Source organism: Cebus imitator, unplaced genomic scaffold (assembly GCF_001604975.1).
Source record: "Cebus imitator isolate Cc_AM_T3 unplaced genomic scaffold, Cebus_imitator-1.0 Scaffold158, whole genome shotgun sequence".
NCBI lineage: Eukaryota > Metazoa > Chordata > Mammalia > Primates > Cebidae > Cebus > Cebus imitator.
The window spans coordinates 3,878,291-3,895,714 of record NW_016107473.1 but is presented as its reverse complement, the minus strand read 5'-3'; the positions used below and the strand labels follow the sequence as shown (position 1 = coordinate 3,895,714).

General features: G+C 40.1%; 1 protein-coding gene across 4 annotated transcripts in view; it reads left to right on the top strand.

Annotated features, from left to right (window-relative positions):
• Window positions 1-17,424, top strand: part of ABCC4 (ATP binding cassette subfamily C member 4) — a 276,355-nt gene that overhangs the window by 232,844 nt on the left and 26,087 nt on the right. For all 4 annotated transcript variants that reach the window (XM_017543557.2, XM_017543561.2, XM_037743897.1 and 1 more), the window contains 2 exons: window positions 8,788-8,877; window positions 16,923-17,095. In XM_017543557.2, coding sequence (XP_017399046.1) covers window positions 8,788-8,877; window positions 16,923-17,095 — 263 coding nt within the window. The remainder of the gene's footprint in view (window positions 1-8,787; window positions 8,878-16,922; window positions 17,096-17,424) is intronic.

The following is a 17,424-nucleotide window of genomic DNA, read 5'->3' as shown; positions in this document are numbered from 1 at the left end:
TTTTAATTTAAAGGATAAAAAGTATCCCTTTCTGGATAAAATGGGAAGAAATGTTTAACATATTAGATTCCCTTTGGCTATCACAAGCATGACTTGGTGCCTACAGTAGAAAATGAGTATACGTTTTCAAATTTTGTATTTTGGTTCTGCCCATCTCAAAAATGGGCCAAATGCAGTTTACTTAGCAGGATAATGGGCATGTCTGTAAAGTACTTTTATATCCTTGGATGAAAGGATCTAGGAACTTGCCCTGCATTTACTTTGAGTGCTTCCTAATAAGAAATAGTTGTGTGCTTGTGTACATAAAAGAACTCTAAATAAAGAAGTAACGTTAGATGATTCTTGGCTCTGCCAGTAATGTTTTGGAAGCACATCTGAGCAAAGACTAAATATACCTTGACATCACCAGGTTTTGGTTCCGTTCCATAAGTTTCCACCCTACTTTTGAGTAAATGTGCTATGTATATAGTCCAGGGAGCATGCTTACAAAACACTACTAAGCTTTGTATCCATGTAGATCCTGATCTCCAAGCATTGTAAACAGAACCTTTCTTTTTTAACTTTGCACGGCCTTGTCTCCAAGGCTCCATGTTGGTTGAAAAAAAGAAACGTAGTCTAGAGCGACTATGCAATGCTTAATGCGACCCAGGAAATCATTCAGCAGACTGCTTGGGACAGAATCTTTCAGAGCATCTTCTAAGCGTCAGCACAACCCACATTTTTATTCCAGCACTGCCTGATACCAGTGTGACCTCAATGAAGTCACTTAGCCTCCAAGCTTCAGTTTCCTTATCCTTAAACCAGGCCTAGTAATTATGAACTCACAGATCGGTTGTGAAGATTTTACTGGATGAGAACATGTTTGTGGCCCTTGTCCGGGTTCTGAGGAATGCTCAATAAATAGTACCTATTTCTAATTAAGGATTGGGGCGTAGGCCTTGAGGATATTATTGCTACTCACTATTCTAGAAGGACTTGGCTCGTTAACTTCTATTTCTGTGATCCTTGGTGAATTTCTTGAACCAAATTGTTTATGTAAATTTAGTGAAGCAGCAACAAACACAGAAAAATGATGTGCACAATAAAAGCCTAAGAGAGAAATCTAATGTTTTTCCCACAAGGGGCAAAAGGTGAGGGTATCACTTAGTTTTCTGGGTTCCCCCCGCCCTGGTCTTAGCGGCATACCTGACTGCTCTCAGTTCCCCACTAATGCTTTGCATTTCCGGAGCAGGCAGCTGACACTGGTTCTTAGCCCTGAATGAGAGCAGGGGCTGTCCCTCTTAGATCTAGTGCTTTAGTGATCGTTGCGTCCCAGACAAGTTACACAAGTAGTGAGAATTCCTAATGTTTGCAGAACCCTTAGCATGGTTCGCTTCTTTCCTTGCCATCTCCCACTTTGTCCTCACAGCAATTCTGCGTCATCGTCATCTGACACATTTTCAAACTGAGGCACAGATTGCTGAACCCACTTAACAAGTAAACAGCAGAGCCAGGATTCAAATGGAATGTAGGGCGAATCTCAACACCAGATCCTGAGTTCCTAAACCCTCCCCTAGGGACTTTAAACCCACGTTGGCCAGCATGATCCCCGATCGGAACTCTGCTTTGCAACATGGTTTCATGTGGGCTTGTGCAGGTGCACACACACACACACACACACACACACACACACAGAAACAAAAGCCTCTCCACATGGTATTACTCCGTGCTTCTGCACCCTGATATTTTCTATTATATATATTCTGTTCTGGTTCATGTAAAAGACATAATGACGGTCTCGAGCCACAAAACTGATTTCATGATCCATTGGTTGCACCTGCCGTTTGAAGAGCACTGTACCTCACTGTCCTGCCCTGCTTGGCTGGGCTTCTGCTGCCTGGCAGCACCGTGCAAGGAGCCCCGTGACACAGTGATTGTCACTGTAGCCAGGTGGCATGTGTCAAGTTGGCCCCATTCTCCAGAAATGAACTAAGGCTCAGGGAAATTAATAACTTACCTGGAGACGTACAGCTAATAAGTAGTAGAATGAGAACTAATAACTATCCAACTCACTTTATTTTTCAATAAATGTTTGTTGGATAGCATGATGTCTCATCAGACATTTTACTCAGTATTTTTCTTTTTTTTTTTTTGGAGGCGGAGTCTCGCTCTGCCGCCAGGCTGGAGTGCAGTGGCACGATCCTGGCTCACTGTAATCTCTACCTCCTGGATTCAAGCTATTGTCCTGCCTCAGCCTCCCGAGTAACTGGGATCACAGGCATACACCATCACACCCAGCTAATTTTTGTATTTTAAGTAGAGATGGGACTTCACCATGTTGGCCAGGATGGTCTTGATCTCCTGACCTCGTGATCTGCCCACCTTGGCTTCCCAAAGTACTCATTTTTTCTATCTACCCAACTTACAGAAGGTTCCCAGAAACCGTAACCAAAGAGTGCAAATATAGAGCAAAATCAAAAGGTATCTTTTCTTTGAGCTTTGTCTGACATTTGGATGGTTAGGTCATTTTGAAAGACTGAATTGTGGTTTCTTTTTCTTTTTATTTTTTCCAAAACCTTAAGTGACACTAAGCACTAAAAGAAAATAATTTTGGAAGCAGAGTATATTCACTTATGTGTTACGGGCTAGTGAGCATCAGAAGACCCTCCAGACCTTGCCTTGTGGGAGCTCAGAGCTCTTCGTCTTCCAAGGCCTCGCTGGCTGCAGAGGGTGGAGAAGGCCAAAGACTTGAGGTTACGTGAAGGTTACTGGTCGGCAGTGCAGAAAGCATACACCCCTCTTCCTCAGAAATGAGTGGAAAGCCAAATTGCTTGTGTCACCACACCCTGATGTAGGGAATCTAGGAAGTTTGGAGCAAACACAGCAAAAGCAGAACCAAGTGCTGTTTCTCTGAACAGCCACTTTTGGGCGAGTGGCCTGCATGGCTTCCCGGGGTTGTGTGGAGCACGAGTTTCTGTGTTCTCTCTCTGCCTGGCTCATCCCTTTCATTTATGGGTCAGGATCCTCTGTCACTCTTGACCACACCATGAGCAACCCAGCTTAGTGGTTGTGAGTAAGCAGCAAGGACCTGGGAAGGAACTAGGGCACAGAGATGGTGACAGACACAGTCAGGGGCCCGTCCTGGAGTCACTTTAAGAAACAAATACTGGCCAGGTGCCATGGCTCATGCCTGTAATCCCAGCACGTTGGGAGGGCAGATCACAAGGTCAGGAGTTCTAGACCACCCCAGCCAATATCGTGAAATGTCGTCTCTACTAAAAATACGAAAATTAGCCGGGCATGGTGGTGGGTGCCTGTAGTCCCAGCTACTCTGGAGGCTGAGGCAGGAGAATCACTTGAACCCGGGAAGCAGAGGTTGCAGTGAGCTGAGATGGCGCCACTGCACTCCAGCCTGGGTGACAGAGCAAGACTCCATCTCAAAATAAATAAATAAATAAATAAACAAACAAATACTGAAAATACTGAATCCTTAAGAAAGTACCCCTCAATTTGTATTCAAAACTTCAGGAAGAAGCAAACAGTGAAAGTACTTCCTAAATAATTTTCTTAAACAGAATAGTTAGCTGAAATGTATGCTTCCTTTGTGTTTATAACACAAGGTAGTTAAGTGCATTTCCCAAAGAGAACACCACGGTGGAACTGTAACTCAGAGAAGAGTTTGCTTAACTGAAGGATCTGGAAAAATGGATTTCAAAATGTTTTCTGGATGGATTCTTTACTCCTAGAGCCTTCCAGTTCTATTGGCACAAAGAAATATTTTCAACTTAAGAGTCACTCCATGCAAATTCAACATTTATGATAGCACCCTAAGAGTTGGCATACATCAACAGCTATAATCTTTGCTAAGATTAAACAGATTCGTTTTTTGTATTGGATGGACTTTTTTCGTTTTTAAATCAGAGCAAAAGCTAGATACTTTTTAAGCAGCGCAGTGCTCAGACTTCTGCTGTCTTGATATTTCTACTCCTGAATTTCCTTCAGTAGGTTGAAAAGGTTAACCAGAGTGTGTCTCTTTTTGAGAACAAAACTCAAAGGGAAAAAGGCGTAGGTATGCAGTTACTAGTAAAGAAATACAATTGGATTCTGGCCTAATGCAGTCAGTCCTTTGTTTCTTTACACTGAAGTCTTCATTAAAACCATGGAACTGCTCCCTGGAGCTGGTGACCTTTTTGTATCTAAAGAAGACTTTACACGACTTAAATTCTTTTTCCTTTGTTGGTGAACAATGTTCTTTTCTTCTGTAAATGGATGATGATCAGTTCATTCTGAGGCTACAGGATTTTTTTAAAATAATAGGAAACCAAGATTTAAAGTGATTTCAGGTGATTCCCTCTTTCTTGGCACAGGGGGACCTTAATCAACGTCTTCAGGATTTGAAATTCACATGTAGCTCTGAGCACACCAAGCAACAGCAGTGTGGCCAGCCACTGTGCAGCGTATATTTTAAGAGAGGAAAGTTTCCTGGTTTGGGACAAGATTAGGATGAAGTATTGTGCTTTGCCCTGCTAGTTTGTAACTCCCCATGCAGTTTTTGTCTTGGTCCCAGGTCGTTTTACATGTCTGAAGGTTAGTGGATAGAGTTTCTTTTTGAAATAATGAGAGGCTTGTCTTCCAGAAGTTTATACGAAAGGTCTAGGAAGACTGCAATTTTCAGTCTTGCAGTACTGCTGAGGGATTATCAATTTACTGCACTAATGCTTTGATTCAGAATGGCCATTTTTAGGTCACATGGTTTTTTCATTGTCATCATCATCATTGTTGCTGTTTTGAGACAGAGTCTTGCTCTGTCGCCCAGGTGAGCACAGTGGCGTGATCTCGGCTCACTGTAACCTCTGCCTCCTAGGTTCAAACGATTCTCCTGTCTCAGCCTCCTGAGTAACTGGGATTACAGGAACACCCCACCCTGCCTGGCTAATTTTTGTATTTTTAGTAGAGATGGGGTTTTGCCATGTTGATCAGGCTGGTCTTGAACTCCTACCTCAGGTGATCCACCTGCCTCAGCCTCCCAAAGTGCTGGGATTATAGGTGTGAGCCACCACGCCCGGCTTGGTCACATGTTTACTATCAACTTGTCTTATGTTAGTAATGAGGACAAAATTTTACTACTCACTACGGCGCAAGGATTTTTAAAAAGTATGAACTTTAAACCCTAATGAGAAACAGGTTTGATTTAGTGCTTCATTTAAAATAATATCTCGAACAGAGCATTGGTTTCGCTAACTATAGAGGTTAAAATAAAACTCGTATTAAATGACATTTTAAAATATGTACCATCAAAAGATATGTACTTAGGCTAATAAATCTTGTATATTTTACATGAAGATTGTATGTCCTACCATAAATCCCTACTCTGAAATATTCTACCTGCAAACATTTTTACAACACTTACTTATAAGATTAGTTTATTTACTTCATTACATGGAGGAGGGTACTTTAAATGATAATATCTATCAGAAATGATAATTAATTTGACTCTTATCTGCTCTTGCAGTATGTGACTATTATGAGCACTTTTATTATCTTTTGAAGATAATATAATGGTTTCTTATTGGGCAAGTAGATGAAAGTAGAATGAGTAGAAACCAAAATGAACACCACGTGTAGAATACATTGGCAGATTAAAACACATTGTTAACAAATTACCTGCTGGTTTTAAAGAAAAATATAGCTTCAATCAGTTAATGTTTCATTAAATCATTCTCATTCAGCAAGCTTTGATTGAAATTTTACTCATGAAATATATATTTGGCATGTCATAACAAAGAGAAATATTCTTATTTGCTAAACCTTTTTCTCCTGTGTAATGCTGCCAAAGAAACATAAATAATTACTTAATATTTTTCTTTAAAATGACAGTGTGGATTTAAACAGAAACGCTTATGGCAGTGGGAATTGCTTAAACCCAAATTTAGGCTTTTTTAACCAAGAAAAGCCAGAATGGATGGTTGGTGATAATTAGCAGAGCCTCCATAGGTCCTGCAGAGGATCTGAGGTCAGAGCTTAGAGCTCAGTCTAAAGCAGCTACAGACATCGTTGGCTCAAATCGAGAAACTCAAGGTCCTGTGAAGAATCACACTTCAGTCCTTCCCCCTGGACTTTGGAGGGATTCATCGTTTCAAGGGGTTTCCCTTCTAAAGGAAAGACAGTAAGGAAGGTGACAGGCAAGGGGCCCTGGATTATGGAAGACAGGATGACTAGGCTTGAATTGTACACTCGTATGCCTGTTCTTTTGATCCTCCAAAACTACTATTCCGAAATGTGCTAATACTGTGAGCCCTTTGATCCCTCAACAGAGGCAGAATGATCAGTCTTTAAAATGCAAAAAAAGTTGTTCATAGATTAGCTTAGGTATCATCTCTCTAGAGCATACCATGAAAACCTAGGCAGACACTCAGTCAAATCCTAGACCTGGTAATGGGTGTGATTTTTCTCTGGGAGAGGAACCTGAAGGAAAAAATGTTCAGGTAGCATAGGCTGTCCTAGACAAGGTAATAGACTTGTTAATATAAGCAAAGAACTGCTTCTCACAGCTCTAAATGGGCTCAAAGCCCATTTCTTAACCCATTCCCCTCTTAGCCTCTTTATCTGCTCAAACGCATATCCACAAAGAGTCTCTGGGTTTTGGCCACTGAATGGAATCGTACCCTCAGTTTTGGGCCTTGTGAGGAGGAGGAGGAGCATCAAAGAGAGAAAGAAAGGGTGAGTTGCAGCCACCCCTCTCCTGGTCACATGGTTTCTGTCAACTTCATTTAAAGGAGAAATTACCTAGCTAGTTGGAATCTTAGAGTTGATAATTACAAAGGTAAGTCAAGTTTTTATTTCAGTCTGAAATAACCAGAATGATGGTTATTCCCTTCACAAGAAAGTCTCACCATTGTGTAGATGGTTGTTCAGGTTTTGATCTTCAATTGGGTACTTTTAAGAAAGGCCTTACTTAGGACTCTTGAAATTTTTTGGTTCCATTCTGTAATTTGGAAACATCCTGTGACCAGTGACTTTTTGGTGCTTTTGTGGGGATACTGGCCACTTTATCAGCTTTGTACAAACCAAGTGACCATTTTACCATCTTTTCCATTTTTGCATTTTGCTGAGGACTTATATTTTTGGTGGTACCCTGTCTGCCTTCTACATCCATTTCTTTCTCACCAGCCTAAAACAGAGACAATAGGGAAAGGGATGAGAGCCTCCCTGTCATTCTTCTTCATGGCTGGAGAAAAAAGAAGTCTGCCTCCTTCATCTCTCTTCCCTGGCTTTTGAGAACGAACAGTCCAGCCCCAAGACCAGAGGAGATTTGAGGCCAGTGGTTCCTGTGAAAGAGTCTCACCTTCTTGTGTTCCCACATCCGTGCATCCCCTTGTTCTGCCCTCATCCTTGAAAGCAGTTGATTGCGCTCCTATATCCTTATGGCCTGGCTTATTAGAGCCTTCCAGAAGAAAACTTTTTTTTTTTTTTTTTAAAGATGGAGTCTTGTTCTGTTGCCCAGGCTGGAGTGCAATGGCACTATCTTGGCTCACTGCAACCTCCAGCTTCCAGGTTCCAGAGATTCTCCTGCCTCAGCCTCCCAAATAGCTGGGACTACAGGAGCCCGCCACCACACCCAACTACCAGAAGAAAACTTTCACACAGCCTACATAAGCTTATGTGCAAGATTCTCTCTTGAAACTCAGGAAGAGGCTGATATTCCAAGAGTTATTTAATTGTGGGCTCCTCCTGAAGCGGATGAATAGGAACAGCCATTTAAATTGATGTAATTTTATTATGACCTCCTTCATAATGGGTTTCAGGCTCCCCTGTTCTTGTAGTTAATAATGAGCTTCCGTGAGCCAGGTAAACTTGATGCACAGATGAGGTAATGTGGGGATTCACTGATGCAAAATCAGAGGCAGTCCCTTCATAAGTAGAGGTGCCTCTAGACCCAATAGTTTAGATCTCCTTTGGACAAAAAAAAGGGATGTCCCATTCTGACATTGGCGAGATTCTTTTTTTCTTTTTAAGACAGAGTTTTGTTCTTGTTGCCCAGTCTGGAGTACAATGGTGCAATCTTGGCTCACTGCAACCTCCGCCTCCCAAGTTCAAGCAATTCACCTGCCTCAGCCTCACAAGTAGCTGAGATTACAGGAATGCATGACCACGCCCGGCTAATTTTTGTACTTTTAGTAGAGACAGACTTTCTCCATGTTGGTCAGGCTAGTCTTGAACTCCTGACCTCAGGTGATCACCTGCCTCAGCCTCCCAAAATGCTGGAATTATAGGCATGAGACACCGCACGTGGCGAGAGATTTTAATCCTGGAAAACTGTTTTGCCGATGGGGAAAATAATCCTAATTTATTCTTTAGTGCAAATTGGAAAATACTTGATAATTTTGCTTAGAAGCACAAACTTTAATCATGCTGTTAGTGTTTTCCAGTATTACATGATTGATAGTTAATTTCTATGGCTCTCTTGATATAGACTTCCTCAAATAATTATACCCTTGTATTTCATGTTAAGCTAATATTACCAGGAAAGCAGTTTTAAACATCAGGCCTGTCTTTTTCATTTTCTTCTCAAGATAGCACATTGCAACAGTTCTGTTAGTGTTCAGTGGTCTGGAAGGTATTTTGGAGCATGCTTTGTACAGTAGAAAATTAATAGATTTGTTGTTTTGTAAACAGACATTTGTAATGCTATAATTAATGATTATCATGAATTTTATTTTTTTCTATCTTTATTCTGTTGTTGATGTTAGCATTGGAATAAAATGAAAAGAGGCTGTGGTAATGACCTTGACTGTTTTGGGCACTTAGGAACCTGTTTTGTTCACTGGAACAATGAGGAAAAACCTGGATCCCTTTAATGAGCACACGGATGAGGAACTATGGAATGCCTTACAAGAGGTAATTGATAAAATGTAATTATCTTTAATCTGTTAGCCTCAGTATGTGTATATGTACCTTTATAGCACTAAAGGAAATCAAGGGGAGCTTAGTGGTTTAGCTAACTTTATTCACCACCCAGGAGATCATTGAGGACGTGGATATGTTAAAATGTGTATACTGATAATGATGAAAACCAAAAATAAAATGTGCCTTGTTCTCATTTTAATTTTCTTCCTATAGTCTAAAACAGTTTTGTGTTATTTTATTTGTCTTTAGCAATGCATTAAACTAGAAGTTGTACTTATGAGTTGAGATTCTATTAGTGTCTCAGTTACTCTGCACCATTTATGTTACCACTTTGTTCTTTTTTCTTTTTTTGTCCCATTTATTTATTTTATTGCATTTTAGGTTTTGGGGTACATGTGAAGAACATGCAAAATTGTTGCATAGGAACACACGTGGCAGTGTGATTTGCTGCCTTCCTCCCCATCACCTACATCTGGCATTTCTCCCCTTGCTATCTCTCCCCAGCTTCCCACCCCCCACTGTCCCTCCCCTATTTCCCCCCAACTGACCCCAGTGTGTAGTGCTCCCCTCCCTGTGTCCATGTGTTCTCATTGTTCAACACCCGCCTATGAGTGAGAACATGATTACCGCTTTGTTCTTAGGGAACTTCTAGTAAGGGAAGACCATAGTAGTTTTTCATTAACTAAAAGATAAATGAGATCATACTTATGAAATGCTTTGAAGTATTATAAGAAAGTGTTTATAAAGGTAAGTTAAACAGTTGGAATGGGATAATAATTATATTGGCTAACATGTAGTTTTAATGCAGGTAACAGAACCCTGTAGCATTTGCTATGTTTTTATACTAGTATGTTGATTTCTAAAGGATTTTCCATTATTTATGTGGTTCCCATTGGGCCACTTCTTGAAATTTTCTCACCTTTGCATGAAAAGGACTTTGACTGTTAAGGTGCTGTTGGTAGGTATATTTTAACACTGATTTTATGTGTTTAGCCTAGTTCTACAAATTAGTGCCAGTCTACTTAATGGCAGAAACCATATCATAAAACTGGTACTCCCTCATAGGACCTAATTCAGTCTTTTGCCTTTAAAAAGTAAGCATTTAAGGCTGGATATGGTGGCTCATGCCTATAATCCCAGCACTTTGGGAGTCCAAGGTGGGTGGATCACCTGAAGTCGGGAGTTTGAGACCAGGCTGACCAATATGGTGGAACCACATTTCTACTAAAAATACAGAAATTAGCCAGGCGTAATGGCATGCACCTGTAGTCCCAGCTACTCAGGAGGCTGAGACAGGAGAATTGCTTGAACCTGGGAGGGGGAGGTTGCAGTGAGCTGAGATCACATGACTGTACTCCAGCCTGGGCAACAGAGCAAGACTCTGTCTCAAAAATAAATAAATAAATGCAAATTAAAACTTTAAAAAGTAAGCATTTAACACGTATGTATTAACTTGCCTGATCTCTTCATTTCAAAGAAGTGTGGCTTTTTTTTTTTTTAAGTACAAATCCCAGCCTGTACAACATAGTGGACTTTGTCTCTACCAGAAATAAAAATTTTAAAAATTAACCATACATGGTGGCATGCATCTGTAGTCCCAGCTACTCAGGGAGTTGAGGTGGGAGGATCTTGTGAGCCCTGGAGGTTGAGGCTGCAGTGCACCATGATTGCACAACTGCACTCCAGACTGGGTGACAGAGATTAATTTCTCTCCATTATTATTGTTGTTGATTTCAGTTGGTGCATTTGTCATTGTTGCCCTTCCAGGGATAGCTCTGAAATCTTTAATTTATAGATGGGTTTTGACTGTGAGCAAGTAGACTTGGAGGCCTGACAGTTTCCTGCCAGTAATTCTTGTTTCTGAAGGCATGTCATTGCTGAGTCCTTATACATCCACCCTGTTTTCCAGCAACTGTGGGGATTTTCTTTTTCTAAATTAGCTTAGTTACTTCACCTCCTGATACTTGATAAGCAGTTGATCTCTGATTTCATTTAAGTTCGTGAATCTCTGTACAGTGAAATTCTAGGAGAAAAGAGGTAGGTACAGTTAACTGTCAAACGTAAAGAAAGATAAGGCAATCCCCTACTCCTAAACTCTCAGGACAAATTTATTAGTGAAATTGTGGCACATCCTAAAATAACAGGAATTACTTATAAAGTATTTTTCTATTTGCGTCAGACCTTGAGATGTCTTGTCACAGATTTTCTCAGTAAAATTACTTTTTGGAAACACATTTCTCTATGAACAGTGAAGAAGTATTAATTGGGAGACCATCCTATCAAAAACTATCATGGAACTTGGCTATAACTCATACTTATTTCATTTGTTATGGCCAAAATTAAAATAAAACTTAGTAGCCTCTCAAGAATTCTAAAAATGATGAGGTAGAAGAAATGGTAGGTCCCCCACAGAAGTGAGAAATCATCTCATCATTGTCTTTCTCTGGGAATTAGTTCTTTATGACGTTGTAGGTTTTTCTGTGAATGATTTGCAAGGCTTTCTAAACATTAGGGTACAACATTGTATTTTCATTGTGATTCCAGCTGTTTTTAATCATTCTGGTATTCTGAAACCTGACCTAAGAAAGTCACCAGAGCATTCACATTGCTTGTTTGGGGGTAATGAGACAGAGACTGGAGGAGTGTTTTTCTTTTCTCTTTGGTTTTTCTGAACTTTCCAAATTCCTTCTGGGTGCTTTTATTCTTTTACCTTCTGGATGGTTGGGGGAAAGGCTGAGCACTCCTAACAGATGAAGCATTGTGGGTTTTTCACAGCAAGTTTCATAACTGCAAGTTGATGGAGGCTGGGGTCATTCTGATAGGTCAGGGATTCTTCCCCTGGGGTCCACGGAGTCTGAGGGTCTTCTCGTAGAGAATTCCGAATCTCACTTCCTGGTGATTGTAAACATGAAGTTATGTGTGTGTTTATCTTGAGAGATGTCATGCAGGGGATTCACACCGTGACTCTGGTGCCATTCAAGCTCCTCTCGACTTCCCTGTCACATTCTGTCTCTCCGCTGCCTCCATGCCTTTCATCTTTCATTGATACCCAATTCAGAACAGGATAACTCATCCTGCTCTTCAGTAGGAAACCTGGTGTTATTTGGAAACTCCCTTTAAAATAGACAAAAAATATGGTCACTGGGTTTATAAATGAGGCCAAACTGGAAAGGGGAACCCAAACTCATAGGGTTGGCTTGAGATTAATTAGGACTGCACTATCGGTTTTTTCCTCTTTAACAATTTCATATAAAAAGTCAAGATGCCTTTTATTTCTTTGAAGTTTTTTTTATTTCTTTCTCCCCATTCTCCCTTGGAAAGGGTAATACCAGAGATGCAGAGGAAGATCTGGCATTTGGAGGGAGACAGTCCTATGGATGTGGTCATGTCATCTTGGTTATTTTTATTTGTATTTATTTGTGTTTTTTAGAGTCTTGCTCTGTCGCCCAGACTGGAGTGCAGTGGCGCAATCTCAGCTCACTGCAAACTCCTCCTCCCAGGTTCAAGCAATTCTTCTTCCTCAGCCTCCCGAGTAGCTGGGATTACAGGCGTGCCCCACCTTGCCTGGCTAATTTTTGTATTTTTAGTAGAGACAGGATTTCACCACATTGGTCAGGCTAGCCTCAAACTCCTGACCTCAAGTGATCTAGTGATCTTCCTGTCTGGGACTCCTAAAGTGCTGAGATTACAAGCATGAGCCACCACACCCAGCCAGTTGTTTTTTTTTTTTTTAACCTTTTTTTTTTTGATCAGAAATGGTGTATGAAGTTTTGTCACTTAAATAGGAAATTCTGTCTAAACTTTTCTGTTTTTTTTTTTTTTTTTCCTAATGCTGAAAGTTATTGTAAATACTGAAAAATAGTCAGCTGTGAATGGAGGAAAGTTTACTAGAATTAGTGCCAGTTTGGACACCTAACTAACAGCAACTCTATAAATATAACATAAGTACTGATGAAAGATTGAAGTCATTTATGAGAAGAAAGGCCAAAAGATCGCAGTAGGTGCAACTAAGAAAATGAATCGGCAGCATGTTATTTCTGTTCATTAAAAAACGACTTTAATACCACGATCTGCAATTAAGACTAGGTTATATCATGTTGGAGCAGTGGAAAAATCATCTAACCATGTTCAACATTGATAGAATTGCTGCTAGAATACAAGAATGTCTTGTATTTGGGACACCATGAGGCAGAAATCCACACACCAGCAGTGTCCTTCTCCTTTGGGCCTTGTCTTCTCCACACCTTGCATCTCCATTTTTCCTGGGCCAGGAATTCTCCAGAAGGGGTTCCTGCTCACGTCGTTCACCTTTGGCTCTGTTCTAGTTAAGGCTTGTTCCCATCTGTTGAGTTGCTATTTATCACATTTCAGTCTCTGACATCAGAGACTGTGAAAAGTCAGAAAGTTCAAAAAAACATGGAAACAGAAGCTGACATCCATGTGAGTCTTGAGGCTTTGAAAACATTTATGATCATAGAAATGGGCTGTCTTAGAAAGTTCAGTTCATTATTTTCACTTTTCCTATAGTTTCCTATGTTTTCCAAGCTTAAAAATAATATGATGTACTCCGAAATGTGTAATTTCAAGTAGTATGATTTGATCTCGTTTTCCTGAAATTACAACCTTTTTTAAATGTAGAAAACATTAAGTTTTTATATTTTAAAATATAACATTATGTTATCTTGGAGCCAATTAATTTTTTTTCTTTTTTTTGTTTTTTTATCTCTGAGCCAATTAATTTTATAAGGACTATATTTCATTACAATGACATTTAGTAAGAAAATTGTATTGTTATGTAAACTCTATTTCTGTGTGGATTTATCTTCTAATTTATAAGAATAGACATGTCACAAAATGAGGTGTCCTTGTGACTTTATACATTCAACAGATAGGTGTAAGGAGGTTTTTACACAGGCACTGTAGACTCTGGGACCATAGCAGTCATCAAGAGAGACACTGTCCCTACCCTCTTAGAGCACAAATTCTTGTATGGAAGATAGAAAATAAGAAAATGTGTATGTAATAGAATATTAGGTACTGGTAAATGCAGCAAAGAAAAACACAGCAGTGCATGAAAAGGAGTAGCTGACCACATTATTAAGAATGGGCAGTATTTCATTGTTCAGAAAGTAGCAAAATAAACAAAGGAAAAGGAATAGACAGTATGTATAGATCTCTTATTTTGTATCAAGCACTGTTGTAAATGCTACACATACTGACTCATTTTATACTCCAACAATGTTAGGAGATAAGCATCTTCATAATAATCTTAGCATGGTCTTATTTACAAGTTTGTTAGGAAGCTAAGATAGAGAAAGTTCAGGAACTTGCCCAGTTGGCAGAGCCAGGCAGGACTCATACCCAGGCTGTGTGTCTTCAAGACTGCATTTTTTTTTTTTTTAATTTCCAAATCACAGAACAGTCAAATGAATAGTATTATGAACATACACACATCCTTCTCCAAGATTCACCATTTGTTAATACAGTATTTTGCTGCATTTGCTTCCTCTCTTGTAGCCCTTGTCAGTAAGTTGCAGACATGTCCATGAAGTTGCAGTTCATCCTTAAATAGGTATATGTACCTCCTAAGAACAAGGACATTCAACTATATAACATAATACAGTTATTTACCTCACTGAAGAAATGGGAGAGCAATGTAATAGCATTGTCTAATATATTACCTGCGTCCCCAGTTGTCACTCTTAGTCACTGTGTTCCACTGCTTCCATTGTCTTTTTCTCAGTGCTAATACTTACCAGAACTTGAATGTCTGTTAACACTACTGAGGGCCTTCACATTCATATCATTCTTTTTGTTTGTTTCTTTTAATTGAGACAGAATCTCTCTCTGTCACTCAGGCTGGAGTGCAGTGGCGTAATCTTGGCTCACTGCAACCTCTGCCTCCCAGGTTCAAGTGATTCTCCTGCCTCAGCCTCCTAGTGGGATTACAAGCGCCTGCCACCATGCCCAGCTAAATTTTTTTGTGTTATTAGTAGAGACAGATTTCACCATGTTGGCCAGGTTGGTCTCGAACTCCTGACCTCAGATGATCCGCCTGCCTCAGCCTCCCAAGTGCTGGGATTACAGGTGTGAGCCACCCTGCTCAGCCACACATTCATATCATTCTCATAACCATCCCTGATTCAATCCTGATGACACTGTTTTCAGAAGACACTGTTTTCTGGGAATTGTGTTCATTGTTCCTCACCTCAGAACCCCATTCTTCTTCAAGTCAATGTGGATAACCTGAAAGAGGGCCAAAAGCCAGAAGACTGATGGGATGGCACCTTAGTCAAGGGCAAGTGTGAGATTATTTCTTCAAAGTCTTCCTTGCAATGGAGAGGGCTTGACCAAGCTGACACAGTCCATCCTATAATTTTCAGGGCACCATTTTGCACCATGAGTCAAATATTACACTTTGGATTTTGTTTAATTTTCTTGAACTGCTGACCTCAGGTGATCCACCCACCTTGGCCTCCCAAAGTGCTAGGATTACAGGCATGAGCCACTGCGCCCGGCCGGATTTTGTTTAATTTTCTACCTCGCATGCTAACGCCAAATATCAATACCATGTTTAATCCTAACTCAGAGTGCCTGTTTCTTGGAGTTGGACTTCCATCGTGAAGATCACATTCATAGAAGTATCCTTCCATATTTACCCTTGGCTTTTTGTGGTTTGACACTGTAATTCTGTACACCTGCTTATTGGCCATCACTCATCAATCTGCTTGCTGATCTCTTAGTTGGAGGTGTATTGACCCTTTGTTCTTCAATGTCACCTGAGTCTGGCTCTTGTTCTATAAAATTTCTCCAAAACAAACATCAGTGAACCCAACCACCACCTAATGTAGTATCAGATCATCTTACAGCTACAACTTTATAAAGATACATTAATATCAACATCATCTATCCCCATCGTCTGGGGCAAGATGTTATATTGTATCCTGTTTTTCCAGAGTTTTCATTCACTGCGAAACATTTGTTAGACTGAAGAAAATGCACTGACCAGCGTTAGCAATAGGGGCTCACACTTGGGAAAGGACCAGCCCGAGAATAACCTCCTGATTTTCTAACAAACGAGGCATGGTCTCCCATTGTTTGCATTTGTATTTTTTTTTTCCATTTGATTAAAAACCTTCCAAAATGGTAAAGTGCCTATAAGATTATATCTTTGGAGGACCATCCTTCCTGCAGTAATTTTCTTTTTAAATTTTCCCTTGAGTTGTACTCACTCCTCTCCAAAATGTACTTTGGGAAACGACTCAACTAGAAAGATCCTTTCACCCTTCCTTCAGGTTGTACACTGGGAGCAAGAGCTTCGTTTTTTCAGAAACTTCCTTCCCTCCCTGGAAGAGGGGTTCTTGGTGGCTGTCCTGTTGGTTGTTGGTAAGGGAGTTCAGGTGCTGGGGGACACTGATAGAATTTTTTTCTGCCAGCTCTATGGAGGCCTAATTTGCATACCAGAAAATGCTCCCCTTAGAAGTGATTCAGTGATTTTGGTAACTTTGTAGAGTTGTACAGTCACTGCAGGAATCCAGTTTTTAAACATCTGTTACCCCAAGAAATTTCCATGTGTCCATCCATTCACAGTTAGTCCTCCAGCCCTTTGGCAACCATCATTCTTTTTGTCTGTATAAATTTCTGTAATCTTTCAACTAAAAATTACGAAAGGGATTTTTTAATCTTTCTGTATTTTACATACAGAATAATTTTACTTATCATACTGTGTTTTTCTTAATGAAGTTGGCCCAGGCAGTGTTAACACATGACCCAGCATGAACAGACTGTGCTCACTGATGGTGACAAAGGAGCAGCTTGGGTCCCATTGTTTGTTCTCTTAAGTCAGAATATTTCTGTTTTGTGTTGACTCTACCATCTTTCTCATTGAACATTAACTAGAGGTAATTCTCGGCCTCATGTGGGTGTCCACGTAAGTTCTATCTTTCAAGAGAAGGAACCTGAAAGCTCTAATGTCTATGAGGCTCGACTACTTCCATAGCAGCTTGAATGATAACTCATTCTTTGTACCTCTACAGGTACAGCTTAAAGAAACCATTGAAGATCTTCCTGGCAAAATGGATACTGAACTAGCAGAATCAGGATCCAATTTTAGTGTGGGACAAAGACAACTGGTGTGCCTTGCCAGGGCAATTCTCAGGAAAAATAAGATATTGATTATTGATGAAGCGACGGCAAATGTGGATCCAAGGTACAAAGCCGAGGTCCATGTCATCTTGAGTCCACATTTTTATTGTGTAAATGGGAAATATGGGATGATTCTGAGAAATATTTCTAAGTGTTCCGTTTGCCCCAGAGCTAACATTTTAACATGGATGGTTCATTCTGAAAAAACAGAGGAAGAAACCCCAACATGCTTTCCAGTGTCAGTGATACTACTCAATATCCCAGGAGAGCTGAGATTCCTAAATTCCACTCCTGATAGTCAGTTTTAAGCAAGTTGGAGGGAAGATATTTTTCATTGTTTTCATGAAAATTAGTAAATTACTACATAGACTTTTTTTTTTTTTTTTTTTTTTT